The following is a 14,268-nucleotide window of genomic DNA, read 5'->3' as shown; positions in this document are numbered from 1 at the left end:
CCCCCCCCCACACGGTCATCACCATTCCACCCACCGCCCCCCCCTTCCCCGCACACGGTCATCACCACTCCACCTGCCCTCCCCTCCCTCCTCCCCCGCCCCCACACAAGGCTGGATACAAGGTGATTAAGAAATGTTGGTTGGCAGGAAGGGAGAGAAGCAGGTCACCTGGAACCGATCATCTTCCCTGCGGGAATCCTCCTAGCCCCTGTTATGTGTCCCCATGGCCACACAGCGTGTTTACCAAGACCCCGGCTTGGTGTTGCACTGTTGGCCTGGGGCCAGGAGGGAGGCTGGACTTTGGAGACCAGTATACCCCACCGTAAGGCCCAGTAGTTAGGGCCAGTGTATCTGGAAGAGAAAGAGAGAGAGGGGGGTGGCAGAGCTGAACAGGTACTCCAGCACTCAGAGAGTGATGGGTTGCACTGTCTGCCCTTCGCTCATTTATTCTACAACTGTTTATTCATCTCTACTACATGCCAAACACTATTTGAGGTGCCAAGGTCAAAGAGGCTCTCCCAAACTCACAAAGCCCCTGCTCACATGGAGTAGACAGTAGATTACTGTCTAGACGGAAAATAAACAAGAAAGAAGATAATATCAGAGAGTGATAAGGGCTATGAAGAAAATGAAAAGGAAGTGGGATAGTGACAACATTGAGGGGGAGCGATTTTCAGGGGGCAGGCAGAGAAGCTCAAAGTGGGAACGAGAACCTTCAGAAAATAATCAGAGCTGCCAAGGCTCCCAGGTGCTAGGCTGGCCCAACAGACGCATCTTGCAGATGGGGAAACTGAGGCTCAGTAGGTCAGGGCAGAGCCCACAACTGACCCCAAGTCTCTTGACCTCTAGGCTTGTCCTTGGGTGGCCTTCCTTCTCTCAAGTCTTTAACCGGCTCTCATGTCATCTCTGGGAAGAAGGAGCAGATGTGGGGTGCTCTCAGAACGTGAGGGTCAAACAGGGATCAGAAGAGAGAGACACCATCAAAAGTTCCTAGTGTAGGAAACACGGAACCACATTGTTGTGGTTAAAAAAAGAGAGCTGATTCTTCCCATGATACAGCTTCAGTGCTTTTAAAAAATATATTAGACATCAAATTCTTTCCCAAATTTTGGTTGTGGTGCCTCTGCTTTGCCTGTTTGAGGGGTGTGACTCTGGGAAAGTCATTTCCCCTCCTCTATGAGCCTTGGTACCCCAACTGCAAAATATGAACCCATCTTTCCTGACTCCAAAACCACAGTCTTTGTAGAACCACACACACCGCTGCCTACCCTCCCTGCACCCACCTACCCCCACCCTGGGTTCATCTAGTCTGGATTCCCTCCATCAGCTCCTCCTCCTGTTCCCCCTGGCCCACTCCTGCCCTGGATCTGCCCACAAGACCTTCAGACACAGCCATACTCCTTTAGTGATCCCTGGTGGCCCCAGAGGTATATTCAAGCTGGTAAGCGTCCCTAGCTTGCCAACCAGGAAACAGGACTTCCTCGGGGTCACACAGCCAGTAAGCTAGAGCCAGGATTTGAACCCAAAGTTCCATTCCGTTTCCTCTGCTTAAGGCTCTCATCTAAGACGGTGACCCGCCTCCCCCCAGCGCTGCCACCCCCCCCCCCCCCCCCCCCCCCCTCCCCCCACAGCTTCAGTGTTCAGGGAGCTAACCTTATTTTCCTGAAAATATATTGGTATGTGCGCCGTGTTGGTTCAGGTGGTGTCACTTGGTGTGGTGCTGCCACCTCCTGGGCACAGGCGGTACTACACCCTCATCTGGAGCTGGAACCGTATGGGCCAAACCCAGACAGACTTAGGTCGCTTGAGAAAACACTGAGGTCAAGGAGATGACTTACACAAGTCATGGACTTTGCTGACACTTCTTCCTCTTTCCCACCTCCTTCTGACCTCCTGCAGCCTGACTAGCTGCTCTGCTCCCCTGAAGCGGCTCTGGCAAAGCCAGTTTTCACTTTCTGGTCAATAAATTGAACAGCCTCTTTTCAGCCTTCATTTCACCCAACTTCTTAGCAGCATTCGACACTGCTGACCACACTTGCTTCAGGAAACGTCGCCCTCGGCCTTTAGGACACTTCTGCCTGTGCTCCTCCTATCTGCTCAGCTGTTTCTTCTCCGTCTCCGTCCCTCCCTTCTCTCAAGGGTCTGGGTTCTGTCCTTGGACACTTTCTTCTATTACTCACCATTATCATCCCTATGTCAACCATGGATATGCTAGTAACTCAAGAACAAGTGTTTGTTTTCTGTCTAGACCTCACCACTGAGGCTTGGTCCATTTACCTGGGCCTCCTCTACCTGGATGTCAACCCAGGATGACCCCATATGTCCATCCTGACCTTATCCCACTCTCCTCAGGCTGGTCCTCCTCCTGGGTACCCCCTCAGGGAAGACCCACCCTGTCCTCCATCCACACTCTTGAGAATCATCTCTGGCTCTTCTCTTTCCTGTAGCCTCCACTTCAACAAGCCATTATTAGGACTTCAGGTTGTCCCTGATATCCATCCTCACCTTCTTCCTTAGTGGGAGAACTTTCAAATTCTACTTAGACACATGGATTCCCCCAAAACAAAGATCATATTTCACCTTGTAAAGCGATTATATTCTAATAAATAAAGAAAAATTTTTAAAAGACCACATTTCTGATGCTCTCTTGAGGTCAAGTATGAGCAGCTTCCAGAATATGCCCTTCTCCTTCTCTTGTCTTCTCCTTTCTGGCTGGAATGTTGATACAGTGGCTAGGGCAGCCTTTTTGGACCATGAGATCTGACTCAAAAATGACAGACCAATAAGGTAGAAGCTCAGATATTGACAATATTATAACCACAGTAGTCTTGAGACACCTATCTTGTTCATTTCATTTAAGCTGTTCTTATTGTGCCTCCCACATTTAATCCGAAATAACCAAGGTATAAAGTCCATTCAGTAAGAGTGTTTGTTTATACCAGCTGTTGTGTTTCATGCTTTTTCAAATCAAATCTCCCTCAAGGCTTGAGACTTCTTTCCTTACCCCCGCTCCCTCCTACCCTGCCTTGCCACCACTCGTCCTAGGGCCCTTATCCCTACATGAATCAGTGTGACCATATCCTCAGCCTTCTCCATTTTCCCAGTGTGCCCCTCTCAAGTCCATTCTGCGCTCATCAGTGATCTTTCCAAAGCAACAATCTTGCTCTTTTCCCATTCTGCTCATAAAATCCATGACTCCCCATTACCAACAGGATCAAGTTCAAGCTCCTCAGCCTGTCACTCAAGGGTCATTCCTGTTTGACTCTTACCTGCTTCAAGTATATCCCCTGCTGCTCTGAGCACTACCCTGCATGGTGACTACATGGACTTGTTCCCTTTCCCAGTCAAGTCCTATTCATTCATGCCACTTGGCCATTGCACAGATTGTCATCTTCCCTGGAATTTCTTCCTTTCACGTGCTCAAACCCAAATTCTACCCCAACTCATCAACCACATGAGCACCTAGTATGTTACAAACTTTGGTAAGTGTTTTCACATTAGCAATCGAAAGTAAGTCCCATTATTATCCCCATTTTACAGATAAGGAAACTGAGACTCAAAGAAGGGAAGTGAGTTACCCAGGATTCACATGCCCAGTGATGACAGACCTCATAACTCAGTTCTCTTTATATAGGACTCAGGTCTCCTACATCTCCCCCTTCCCCACCAAGTGCCATGGGGCCGAGGAGACTTGAGTTCTCAATTGAGAACTGTTGAGAAGTGTTTCTCAACTGAGCCACTTGCCATGATAGAGACTGTTGGTTGTCCACCAAAATCCATCCTCCCTATCTTCTATAGTAACTGAGTTGCTGGTGAACACATGTTTGTCAGCTAGAAGTCATATTTCCCAGTCTCTCCTGCAGCCAAGGGTGATCACATGAATAAATCCTCATCAAAAGAATCTTCAAATATTTGCTGTGCTCACCTCCTTACCGTCTTCCTCCTGAGAGCTGGGCACGGCCCAGCTTCCACTTCACAGACAAAGAGCAAAAACAAAAAAACAGAAAGAAAGCGAGCTTGGACTTTGAGCTGCCATCCCACTTCTGGAGGTTGGGGTCAGGTAAGGCAGAGAAACAAGAAGGAAGCAATCTAGGTCTAAATGACTGGGTGGCACTAGGAGGAAATATTTTCTGCTTTTTAAGCCACATAAAAAATTTCCCCTTTGTAAAAGAAGCTGAACCAACACTTAAATATCTCTTACTACGTACACCATCCTAAGTCCATTAAATATTTTAACTCAATAAATGACTAGCTTGTGGTAGTAGGCAAGTCATTTCAGCTCTGTGAGCCTCTGCTTCCTCACCTCTATGTGACCTGGAATAATAAAGTCAGATCCCCACGAGAGGCAGGTGAGATATTATGCGTCAGCACTGGGTGACCTAACCAGCAGACAGCTCATGTGGTTAGGGCACTAGCTGCAAATTTGAATGATTTTGACTTGAAGAAAAGGAAGAGGAGGAGATAAAGCATTGCTGTTTCAAAATAGTCATGGAAAGTAGAAGAACTTTGGGGGATTCCTTAGACTAATTTTACAGCCACTTAGGGAACTATTTGGCAGTGGCTGTTGCAATTTTATTTGCTCATCTCTTCTGATTCAGTAATTCCCCTTCGAGGAAGCCACTCTACAGAGATGTTCCCATAAGTGTTCCAGGGTAGATATACAAGGATGCTCCTTGTAGCATTATCTGTAACAGTGAAAACTTGGAAACAAGCTAAATCTCCATCAGTTAGGGTCTGGGGTTAATGGGTTATGCAAAGTGCAGTCATTAAAAAGAAGGAGTCAATAAAAAAAAGTTACTGACATGGAAGATTTCCAAAATATGTTAAATAAAAAAAATCCAATGATAGAAAATATAATTCCATTTCTGTGAGAAAGTGATGCATCTTATGTATGTAACATGTAACACAATGTACACGTTATACATGTGTGGTGGGGGAAGTCAGGGGAGGTCTTTGACTTTTGACTTTACATTTTCTAAATTGTTTTTGAAGTATTTTGCCTCTAGCATACATTATTTTTGACTAGAGACAATGTATTTGTTTTAAAAACAAACAAACAATGATTGGCTCAGAGTCTCAGGTTCCCCAGCCAGCGTAGGTTGGGGTGCCAAGAGAAAGTCCACTGCATGGATGTGCCAATTTTACGGCGGAACCCTCAGCCAGAGCTGCTTACCAGGAAGAGCCGAAGTCTCTCTGGAGGCCACCCTCTAAGCAGGTGGGTAGGACTCCCTGTCCCCTCCCAGCCACACTCCTGCTTCCTGGTCGCGTATCTGGACTGCACACTTATTCATGTTCAACCCCCTTCCATTCTGCCAAAAATGAAGCTCTTCCAAAGAGCCCTGCCTGTTTCACCACGTGTCTGTCCATCCACTGCATTGGCTGTGTGTGGTTAAGCAGGTTGCTTGACCTCTCTGAGCCTCGGCTGCCTAGAATGAGGCCAGCGGAATAAAATGAAGCCAATAACTACATCCACCTTCTGGAGTCATGAGGACTGAAGGAGAGAGTGCACATCAAGCCTGCTGCCCCATCACAATGCTAGGGGAGCATCGCACTTCCTTGCCCTCCTCCTGCAGGCCGGCCTCACTGCCTCCCAGCACCTACGAGGGAAGAGGGGCGAGGAACATAGTTCTCATCATACAGAGCTTGGAGAGCTCAAATCACATGCCCAGGGTCACGAATTCATGGTTTAGCTGGGACTAGAGCTCAGAGCTTCCAATGCTAATTCAGAAAAAGCCCTGGCCATCTTTCAGCCTCAGCTCCCAGCTCAGGGCTTCACTCCAGCACTTGCTAATATTAATACTCACTTCGAGCCACACAGGGGCTGGAAGTGGGGATGATGAGATCAGGTTCTTGTTCCTGAGAACCTAACAGTCTAGGGGGTAAGATTCACCATCAAACCTGGTATGTGATGAAATAGGTCTTTCACAGGTGGCAAAGACACTGGGGAGGGCATTTCAGGCCAAAGAAACAGCATAGGCAGAGGTGTGAGGCATAAGGAGCATCGCGTATGGGGAGCTGGGTGGCTGGAGTGGAGGGTGGGGTGGTGGCTGGAGGTTGGCTGAGACAAGCTCTCTGGTCCCTACCCCTGCGGTCAGGTTTCCTAGCAACAGCTTCCATCTGAGCCTCTCATGGGGGCAGGCACTTCACCTCACGTTAGTTCTTTCTCGAAGGGAGCCAATGGTGTCTCCAGTTGACAGATGAGGAGACTGAGCTGAGAGCAGCTTCTTTTACTTCCTCCATCTGCCAGGCCCCACATGGGGCCTTGGGTCTTTACCTGGATGTTCCCTCTGCTTCAGGTTGCTGCACACCTTGCCTTTTCATCACCACCAGCTCTCAGGGTTTCCCAGACCCCAACCTGCTCGGTATCATCTGCCCAGAACCCCCGTGTGTGTGTTTCTGCATTTCACACTCTCAGCTGGCCCGGATCTCAAGTCCCAAAGTGTGCGACCATCTCCTCCATCCAGACCGTGGCTGTTTACCCCCAACCAGTTAGCGCTGCACTGTTTACAACATGCTCTTAGAAACCCAGTCTCATTTGAATTCTTGCACACACACACCTCGGAGGCTGGGATTATTCTCCCCATTGTACAGAAGGAGAAATTGAGGCTGAGAGAGGTTCCGTGACTTCCACATCTCAGGGACACAGAGTAGCAGCCCCAAATCTGAGGCTCTTCTTTCCTTCAGGCTCGGGTCTTTGGTCAGCCCCAGCTTGGGGAGGGAAAGGGCCCTGAATATACGGGAATGGGCATGCTCACCCCCATCACGTACCGGGGTGTAACTTAGAGGAGGAATTCACTGTCTGAGACCATTTTCTGACGTCTGGAACGGGAATAAAACCACCTAGTGGTGCTATTTGGCGCTCCCCAGGGGGCGCTAGTGGTAAAGAACCCACCTGCCAATGCAGGAGACGTAAGAGACGCAGGTTTGAGCCCTAGGTTGGGAAGATCCCCTGGAAGAGGGCATGGTAACCTACTCCAGTATTCTTACCTAGAGAATCCCATGGACAGAGGAGCCAGGCGGGCTACAGTCCACAGCGTCTCAAAGAGTCGGACACGACTGAAGTATTTAGCACACGCAGCAGCGGTGCTATCAAGGGGCTTTGTTGTCATTGTTGCTTAGACACTAAGTCGTGTTTGACTCTTTGCAACCCCATGGACCAGCCCACCAGGCTCCTCCGTCCATGGGTTTGGGTGATATTTAAAGTAGGGGCTAGAAGAGAAAAAGCACCTACTGGGTGCTGTTAGGTCCCACCATGCCTGCTCACAGTAGACACTCAATAAGTTTGACTTAGTCCCCCCAGTCAGCAGTAATCCTGACCCAGCACTTTTAACAGCAGGGTGGCATAAAGAGTTAGGCAAGAATGGATTAAGGAATTCAAGAGGATTACACAGTAATCAGCTAAACAGCCTAAGCTTCCTGGGAAAAGACCAGGCTCAGACTGCTCATTTAATTTACTCAATAAATGACGCCAGTGGTGATGGTGAGGATGATGATGGTGGCAGCTCTCTATCAAGCATCTACCATGTACCAAGAAGTCGTGTAGAATCTCATCACATTGACCCTAGAAGCTATATTCCTTAAAAAGAATTTTCCCCCCTCTAACAGGGAAGGTGCTAGTCAGGTTGAGACTAAGCAGGCGGAGGCAAACAAGGCGCCCAAAGCTAAATGTAAGGAGGCATTCTTATGACACTGGGCTCCCCTAGTTCCCACTCCAGTGCTTGTGGAGGACACTGTGATGGTCTGTCCATCCCCGCTTCCATCAGATTGTTCCCTGGGCCCCTGGGAGTGCAGCCAGCAGAGTTTTCCCCAGCAGCTCCCCCGGGGATGGCTCAGCAGGGGAGAGCTGCCCCACCCCACCCACAGCCACACCACTTCCCGGGGCAGCCACATCCCATGACTGATGGTGCGTGTATGCATGCTAAATTGTTTCAGTCGTGGCTGACTCTGTGTGATCCTATGGACTGTAGCCTGCCAGGCTCCTCTATCCATGAGGTTCTCCAGATAAGGATATTGGAAGGGGCTGCTATGTCCTCCTCCAGGAATCTTTTTGACCTAGGGCTTGAACCCGCCTCTCATGTCTCCTGCACTGGTAGGCAGGTTCTTTGACCACTAGTGCCACCTGGGAAGCGTGACTGATGGGGGTGGGAGTAAAAAGGATTGGGAGGACTCTGAAGGGCCCTTCAAGCACCAAACCTCCCCGTGGGTTTGGCTCTTGTTGGGTCTGTCATGTAGCTTCCTCTGCTTGCTTCCGTTCTGGACCCTTTCTTCCCTAATAAAATTTTTGCAAGCTAAACACCATCTGAGGGACTTCCCTGGCAGCCCAGTGATTAAGACTTGACATTCCAATCAAGAGGTATGGGTTCAATCCCTGGTCAAAGAGCTAAGATCCCACATGCCCGCTAGTCAAAAACAAACAAACAAACCAACCCAAAACATAAACAACAGAAACAATATTGTAACAAATTCAGTAAAGACTTTTTAAAAAGCAAAATAAATAAACACCATTGTTTACTGGTGTTTGGCTACTGAGAATCCCAATAAGCAACAGTGTTGGAGTACCCTCTCTTCCTAGCTGGTTACCACACAGCCTGTCTAAACACTAATATATAAAGGCATCCCCAGAAAGCCAGGGCTCAGGGATGATAAACTACAAGCTACACTGTTTTAAACACCTCATGGGAATTAACTAGTTTAATCACTGCAGCTCTATGAGGGAGGTACTATTAGCATCTCCATTTTGTAGATAAGTTTGAGAGAAGTCATACTTGGAAAAAACTACTTGCTAATGAAATCCAGGCAACCAAAAGATGATTCAAACTTCAGCCTCTGCTTGCATATGAAAAAGAAAAAAGAAAAAAGATGAAATAATGTCTTGCCAGTGCCATGAGTCAGTTCCCAACCCCGAGGGAGCCTGTCTCCCAATCCCAAACGGCCAGTCCTGGTAGGAGAATGAAATTCACAGGATGGGGGACGGGGGAGGGGGCCATGGGTTATTTTAGGAGGTGGCCCCAGGAAGAGGTGAGAACCACAGGAAGCTGGCTGGATAACTGTAGGTGAATCAAGATTCAGAAGGTCAGACAGCAAGTAGGAGCTGCTTCTGGAAATGGACCCCAAAGCTATCAGACTATAAGCCTCCTGGCAGGAAGGACACCCCATCTTCCCCTCAAGCTGGGAGGGTCAGAATCCTGCCAAGTTATCAGTGATTTGGGGATCCACGTGGTGGGCTGCCCCAGATTTACCTTCTCCTCTGTCCATCTGTCTGCTGTCCAACTTGTCAGCAGTCCCTCTGGGAGGGATAGTGGGTGGGAAATCACTCAGGAGCTGGACTCCCTCTTCTCTTTCTTAACTCTAGGAAGAGGTGGGTGCTGGGTTTTCACGGTAACCACTTACATACGGCGGGCACTTCAGGGCTGATATACTGCTTATCATCCCACCCCTGAATCTGCTCCCCACCTGCCACGAGGCTTATTGTCTTGTGAAATAGTAGGGCAGGGTTATTAACCTTACTTTATTGGTGGAGAAACTGAGGCTAGACCAGAGCCAGGCCCTTCTATCCCAATCCAGCCCTTTGCTTTTTATCTCTGGCCTGGGATCTTGGCCAAAGCAGAGCAAACACTGTCCATCTCATCTCAGAGCTCAGGCCAGTCCCTGCCTAGAAGCCTCTTTGCCTTCCTCCCTATTCTGTCCCAGAACACCCTTGGTATCTTAGGGAGGGACCTTCATTTTCTCATCGAACACCTCTGGGCCTGCTCCACGCCTGTCTTGGTGGCTCCTGAGTTGGTGTTGACAGTGTGCGCTGGGTGAGCTCAGGCTGGAGGGAAGTCGTGTCAAGCTTGGCGCGAAGGTGAAGTCAACCACGGGACACACGGCCCAGCTCCGGGTTACTCCCTGCACAGAGTCTCTGGGATTCATTATCTCCTCTCCAGCGCCACTGCCCTGTCCTGTCCTGGTCCCCAGCCTCTCCTCTCTGCCTTCCATTCCTCTCTTCATCCCTTTCTCCTACACCCTTGAAGCACCTATGGACCTCTCCAGAGAGAGGCAGCAGCGTGACCAGGAGCCCATGCTGGTGGGCAGGACTGAGGCCAAATCTGCCAGGTTTGGGCCAGCCCCACATCCCTGTCTGTAGAACAGCGGCTCTGCTTACTTCCCCAATCCCCATAACTTGAATAGACCTTTCTAGAGACCCCGTGCCTTCCCATACAGGCCCTGTACATGTGTGCCCCCCTACCCCTGAATGGACTTTCCACTTGCATGCCATTTTCTCCAAGTCCTAAGGATGTACTCATCCTTCAAGGCTCTTCTCACCACATCAAATGTCACCACCTTCCTGAAGCCTGTATTGACCTGACCACTCCCGCCCACCACCACCACCACCACCACCACTACCGCCAGCAGAAACCACTCCCTTCTCTGGGTTTGCCTGCTGGGCCGTCCTAGCTAACTCCTAGTCCTCATGCCACTCTTCTGTGTCCCGACTCATCCTGACAACTTTCCAGGCCTGTTACCCCCACCCCTCCTGCTTGGACTGCGACTCCTTGAGGCATGGTTATTGTGGAGTAGTCATTATTATCATGTCTTGAGTGCTGCCTAGGGGTCTGGCCCTGTGCTAAAGGTCTCACATTGCATGTGAGCCTCACCACCACCTAAGATGGGGACCATCTCTATCTGTCTCTGAGGAAGCAGCTTCAGAAATCTGAGTGGATGGCATCACGAACAAGAGAGTCCCGGTTCAAAACCAGAGCCTGGACCCTCAGGTTACCCTCTGGCCTCCATGCTGATTGAACAGTGAAGGCAGTACCCCTAAGCTCCACCTCCCCCATCCCTCCCAGAAGCAGGGAGTCCACCTTCAGTTACCTTGCCACCCGGTGGCGGCAGCCTCAGCCTTCCAGATTATGATAGAATTGCACAACTCACAGATATTTTCGAGAAACTGTCAGTTTCCTCTCCTGGCCACTGCCAGGGCCTGTGGCCTCCATCTCACCCAGGACCCCTGGCAGCCTCAGGACTCTAGAAGCCAAATATAGTTGGAGTGATAAGGAAATAAAAACGCCAGACTGGAAAGTGACCCAGTTTTATTTTGGTGTTGGAGGCCAGATGGGGCATTGCTCCACTCCACAGGGGTGAGGGCTGGACCATCTGCCCTTCCCCAGGGCCGAGTGCCCAGTGACCTCAGGGCCCAGGCAGCAGGGCTGGGGGCCCGGCGGGTGGGTGGCTCCAGGGACCCAGTGACCACAGTGGGCTTCACAAGGAGAAGGGGAATCAGGCAGAGGCCTGGGTTGGCTCAGATTGGGGGCTGGGGCCGGGGAGAGTCCTAGAGGAGAGGATACAGAATCTAAGAACTGGGAGTCCGAAAAGGGGGTTCCTTCCCCCTTCATTTTACCGCTGAGGCTCCGGGTCAGAAAGATAAACTCAAATTGTCATCCTGCAGGAGGCAGGGCCTGGAGTGACGCCAGGCGTCCCAGGCCGGCGTCGGCTCGGTGCACTCACCGCGGCCTCCACCCTCACGGAGGGTGCGTGCCGGGCCCAGACGCTGGGGGCGGAGTCCGGCAGGCAGGCTGGGCCCCTTCTCTCCAGCACGCCCGGCAGGCGCCTGGCCTCGCTCAGCAGCTCACCGAGCCGGCGGGCGGCGCCGACCCCAAGTCCGAGAAGCAGTCGAACTCGCTCTGGCCCAGGAAGAGCTCGGGCAGATCGCGCACGCGGTGCAGCCCGAGCTCCAGCTCCAGCGACGTCAGCGCCTCCTCGTCGATGAGTTCGGCGTCCATGCCGCCCAGGGCGTGCGCCGGCGGCTGCAGTGGCGGGGCCGGGGCTCCCGGTGCGGGCTGCGGGCCTGAGGGGCCTCCTGGGGCGCCGAGGGGCATGGTGGCGCGTCCTGGGTACAGCGTCGCCACGGGCTGCAGGTGCGCGTTGCCGGCCGCCGGCGGTGGCACAGCCGGGAAGGGCTGGAAGGTGGGCGACGGCCCGAAGGCCCCGTAAGCCACGGTCCCCTGTGTTGGCGGCGGCGGGCCCAGCGGAGCCCCCCGCGGCCGCAACCCGCTGTCCAGGCCTGGGCTCGAGTACGGCTGCAGCGTCCGGAGCGCGTGAGGGCCGTGGGCGGGCGCGGCGAGGGGCGGCCTCGGCACTAGGCTGTAGCCCTCGGCGAGCATCAGGTGGTCAGCCATGACGGAGGTCCGGCTGCCGGCGGCGGACCGATGGTCAGCGCGCGCGTCCCCCGGTCCCGGCCAGCTGTTCCTCTGCGGCGAGCGATACGAGCCTCGTGCTCTCTCCGCAGCCCAGCCGGGCAAGGGAAAACCGAGGCGGGCCCTGGTTCCTGCGCAGCCCAGTATACAGAGAACTCAGAGCTCTTGTCCACCCCAGCTATGGGCAGCAAAGACCCTGCACACCTATACAGCCGCGCTGCTAGACCTCTGCGCCGCGCCCCCGGACTCGCGCCCTCTTAAAGTCGGAGGCGGGGCTGATCCGCCCCTAGGTGTTCATTGGCTGGATGAGTCCCTTCTGGGCGGGCCACGCCGCACCTCCAGGAGGTCTCAGCCCCGCCCCTGTCAGAGATTCGCCCTTTGGACCTCAGGCCACGCCTTCGGCTTTGAGTTCTGTCTGGGAGCAGGGCGTTTGGCACTTTTCAAATGATCATCAGCTCTGGCTGCTCTACTTTCAGTCTTGGGTCTGGCTGGGGCCAAGCTTGAATGGACCAGAAGGTGGGGTGGGAGGTCTAGACGTTTAGACCCCCCAGAACTTCAGTATCACAAGCCCAACCTCTTACCCTCTTAATTTTCCAGATTAAGAAAACTGGCAAGTCTCAGTGGCTGGAGAGGGTTTCCTAGGAATACACAGCAAAGCCTTGACAGAAGCGGACCTCGAACCCAGGCTTTTTAACTGCCGCCTCTGCACACAGCTCGAGTGCCTCAGTGGAGCAGGGCCCCGGGGAAGATTAGTTGCCCCTCCCCCATAATCCCAGGGGAGTCAATTGCTCTTCCCCTCTCTCCCACTCACTTGTCTGTGGAAGCATGTACTGAGTTGTTATTAAAGTAATTTATAGGCATGTCTTCTGAAGGACTTGTTCAGCTTCGTGTCCTCAGCACTTGGCCGAGAGCCTGGCGCAGAGCAGGTTTTCAGTAAAAGTTGGGTGAATGAACAAATGATCAAATGAATTGCCACTGGTTCCTCTGAGCTTGTTTTTTTCCTCTGTAAAACGGGGATAACGACAGCACCAATCCCACTGAGATGGTGAGGGATAAATGTGGTCATGTGTTCAGTGTGCACAATGCCCAGCAAAATGCTTGGTGCATATTAGGTAGCTTGAAAATGTGCCTCAAATGAATGAAAGGCTGGATTTACCTTTGTCCCTAGAGGTAAATCCCTGGTGATCTTCTGGGATGTTGTATCTTTCCTTGGTAACAATAGTTTTACTTGGGGTTTAGTCACTAAGTCGTGTCCCACTCTTTGTGACCCCGTGGACTACAGCACACCAGGCTTCCCTGTCCTTCACTATCTCCCGAAGTTTGCTCAAACTCATGCCCATTGAGTCTGTAATGCCATCCAATCATCTCATCCTCTGTCTACCCCTTCTCTTCTTGCCCTCAATCTTTCCCAGCATCAGGATCTTCTCTGAAGAGTCGGCTTTTCACGTCAGGTGGGCAAAGTGTTGGAGCTTCGGCTTCAGCATCAGTCCTTCCAATGAATATTCAGGGTTGGTTTCCTTCAGGATTGACTGGTTTATTCTCCTTGCAGTCCAAGGGACTCTCAACAGTCTTCTCCAGCACCACAATTTGAAAACTTGGCCTTCTTTATGGTCCAACTCTCACATCCATATATGACTACTGGAAAAATCATAGCTTTGACTACACGGATTTCTGTCAGCAAGGTGATGTCCCTGCTTTTTAATGCACTGTCTAGGTTTGTCATAGGTTTTCTTCCAAGGAGCAAGTGTCTTTTATTTTCATGGGTGCAGTCACCATTAGCAGTGATTTTGGAGCCCAAGAAAATAAAATCTGTCCCTGTTTCCACTTTTTTCCCATCTATTTGCTATGAAGTGATAGGACCTGATGCTGTGATCTTACTTTTTTTAATATTTAGTTTTAAGCCCACTTTTTCACTCTCCTCTTTCACCCTCATCAAGAGATTCTTTAGTTCCTCTTCACTTTCTGCCATTAGAGTGGTTTCATCTGCAAATCTGAGGTTGTTGATATTTCTCCCGGCAATCTTGATTCCAGCTTGTGATGCATCCATTTTTCACGGAGTACTCTGCATATACACCGAATTGTGGTGTTGGAG

The 14,268-nt window shown here is 51.3% G+C and overlaps 1 protein-coding gene across 1 annotated transcript; it reads right to left on the bottom strand.

Moving 5' to 3' along the window:
- Nucleotides 1-11,055: 11,055 nt before the first annotated feature.
- On the bottom strand, nucleotides 11,056-12,420 carry CITED4 (Cbp/p300 interacting transactivator with Glu/Asp rich carboxy-terminal domain 4). Its single transcript, XM_040231548.1, has one exon. The coding sequence runs from the start codon at nucleotides 12,156-12,158 to the stop codon at nucleotides 11,601-11,603; it is 558 nt and encodes a 185-aa protein (XP_040087482.1). The 5' UTR covers nucleotides 12,159-12,420; the 3' UTR covers nucleotides 11,056-11,600.
- Nucleotides 12,421-14,268: the final 1,848 nt, after the last annotated feature.

This window comes from Oryx dammah, unplaced genomic scaffold (genome assembly GCF_014754425.2).
Source record: "Oryx dammah isolate SB20612 unplaced genomic scaffold, SCBI_Odam_1.1 HiC_scaffold_28, whole genome shotgun sequence".
Classification (NCBI taxonomy): Eukaryota; Metazoa; Chordata; class Mammalia; order Artiodactyla; family Bovidae; genus Oryx; species Oryx dammah.
Note: the sequence above shows the minus strand (reverse complement) of the source record. Positions and strands in the feature narration are given on the sequence as shown.

Coding starts and splice junctions, on each gene's coding strand:
- CITED4 (XM_040231548.1), bottom strand. CDS start 12,158: ATGGCTGACCACCTGATGCTCGCCGAGGGCTACAGCCTAGTGCCGAGG.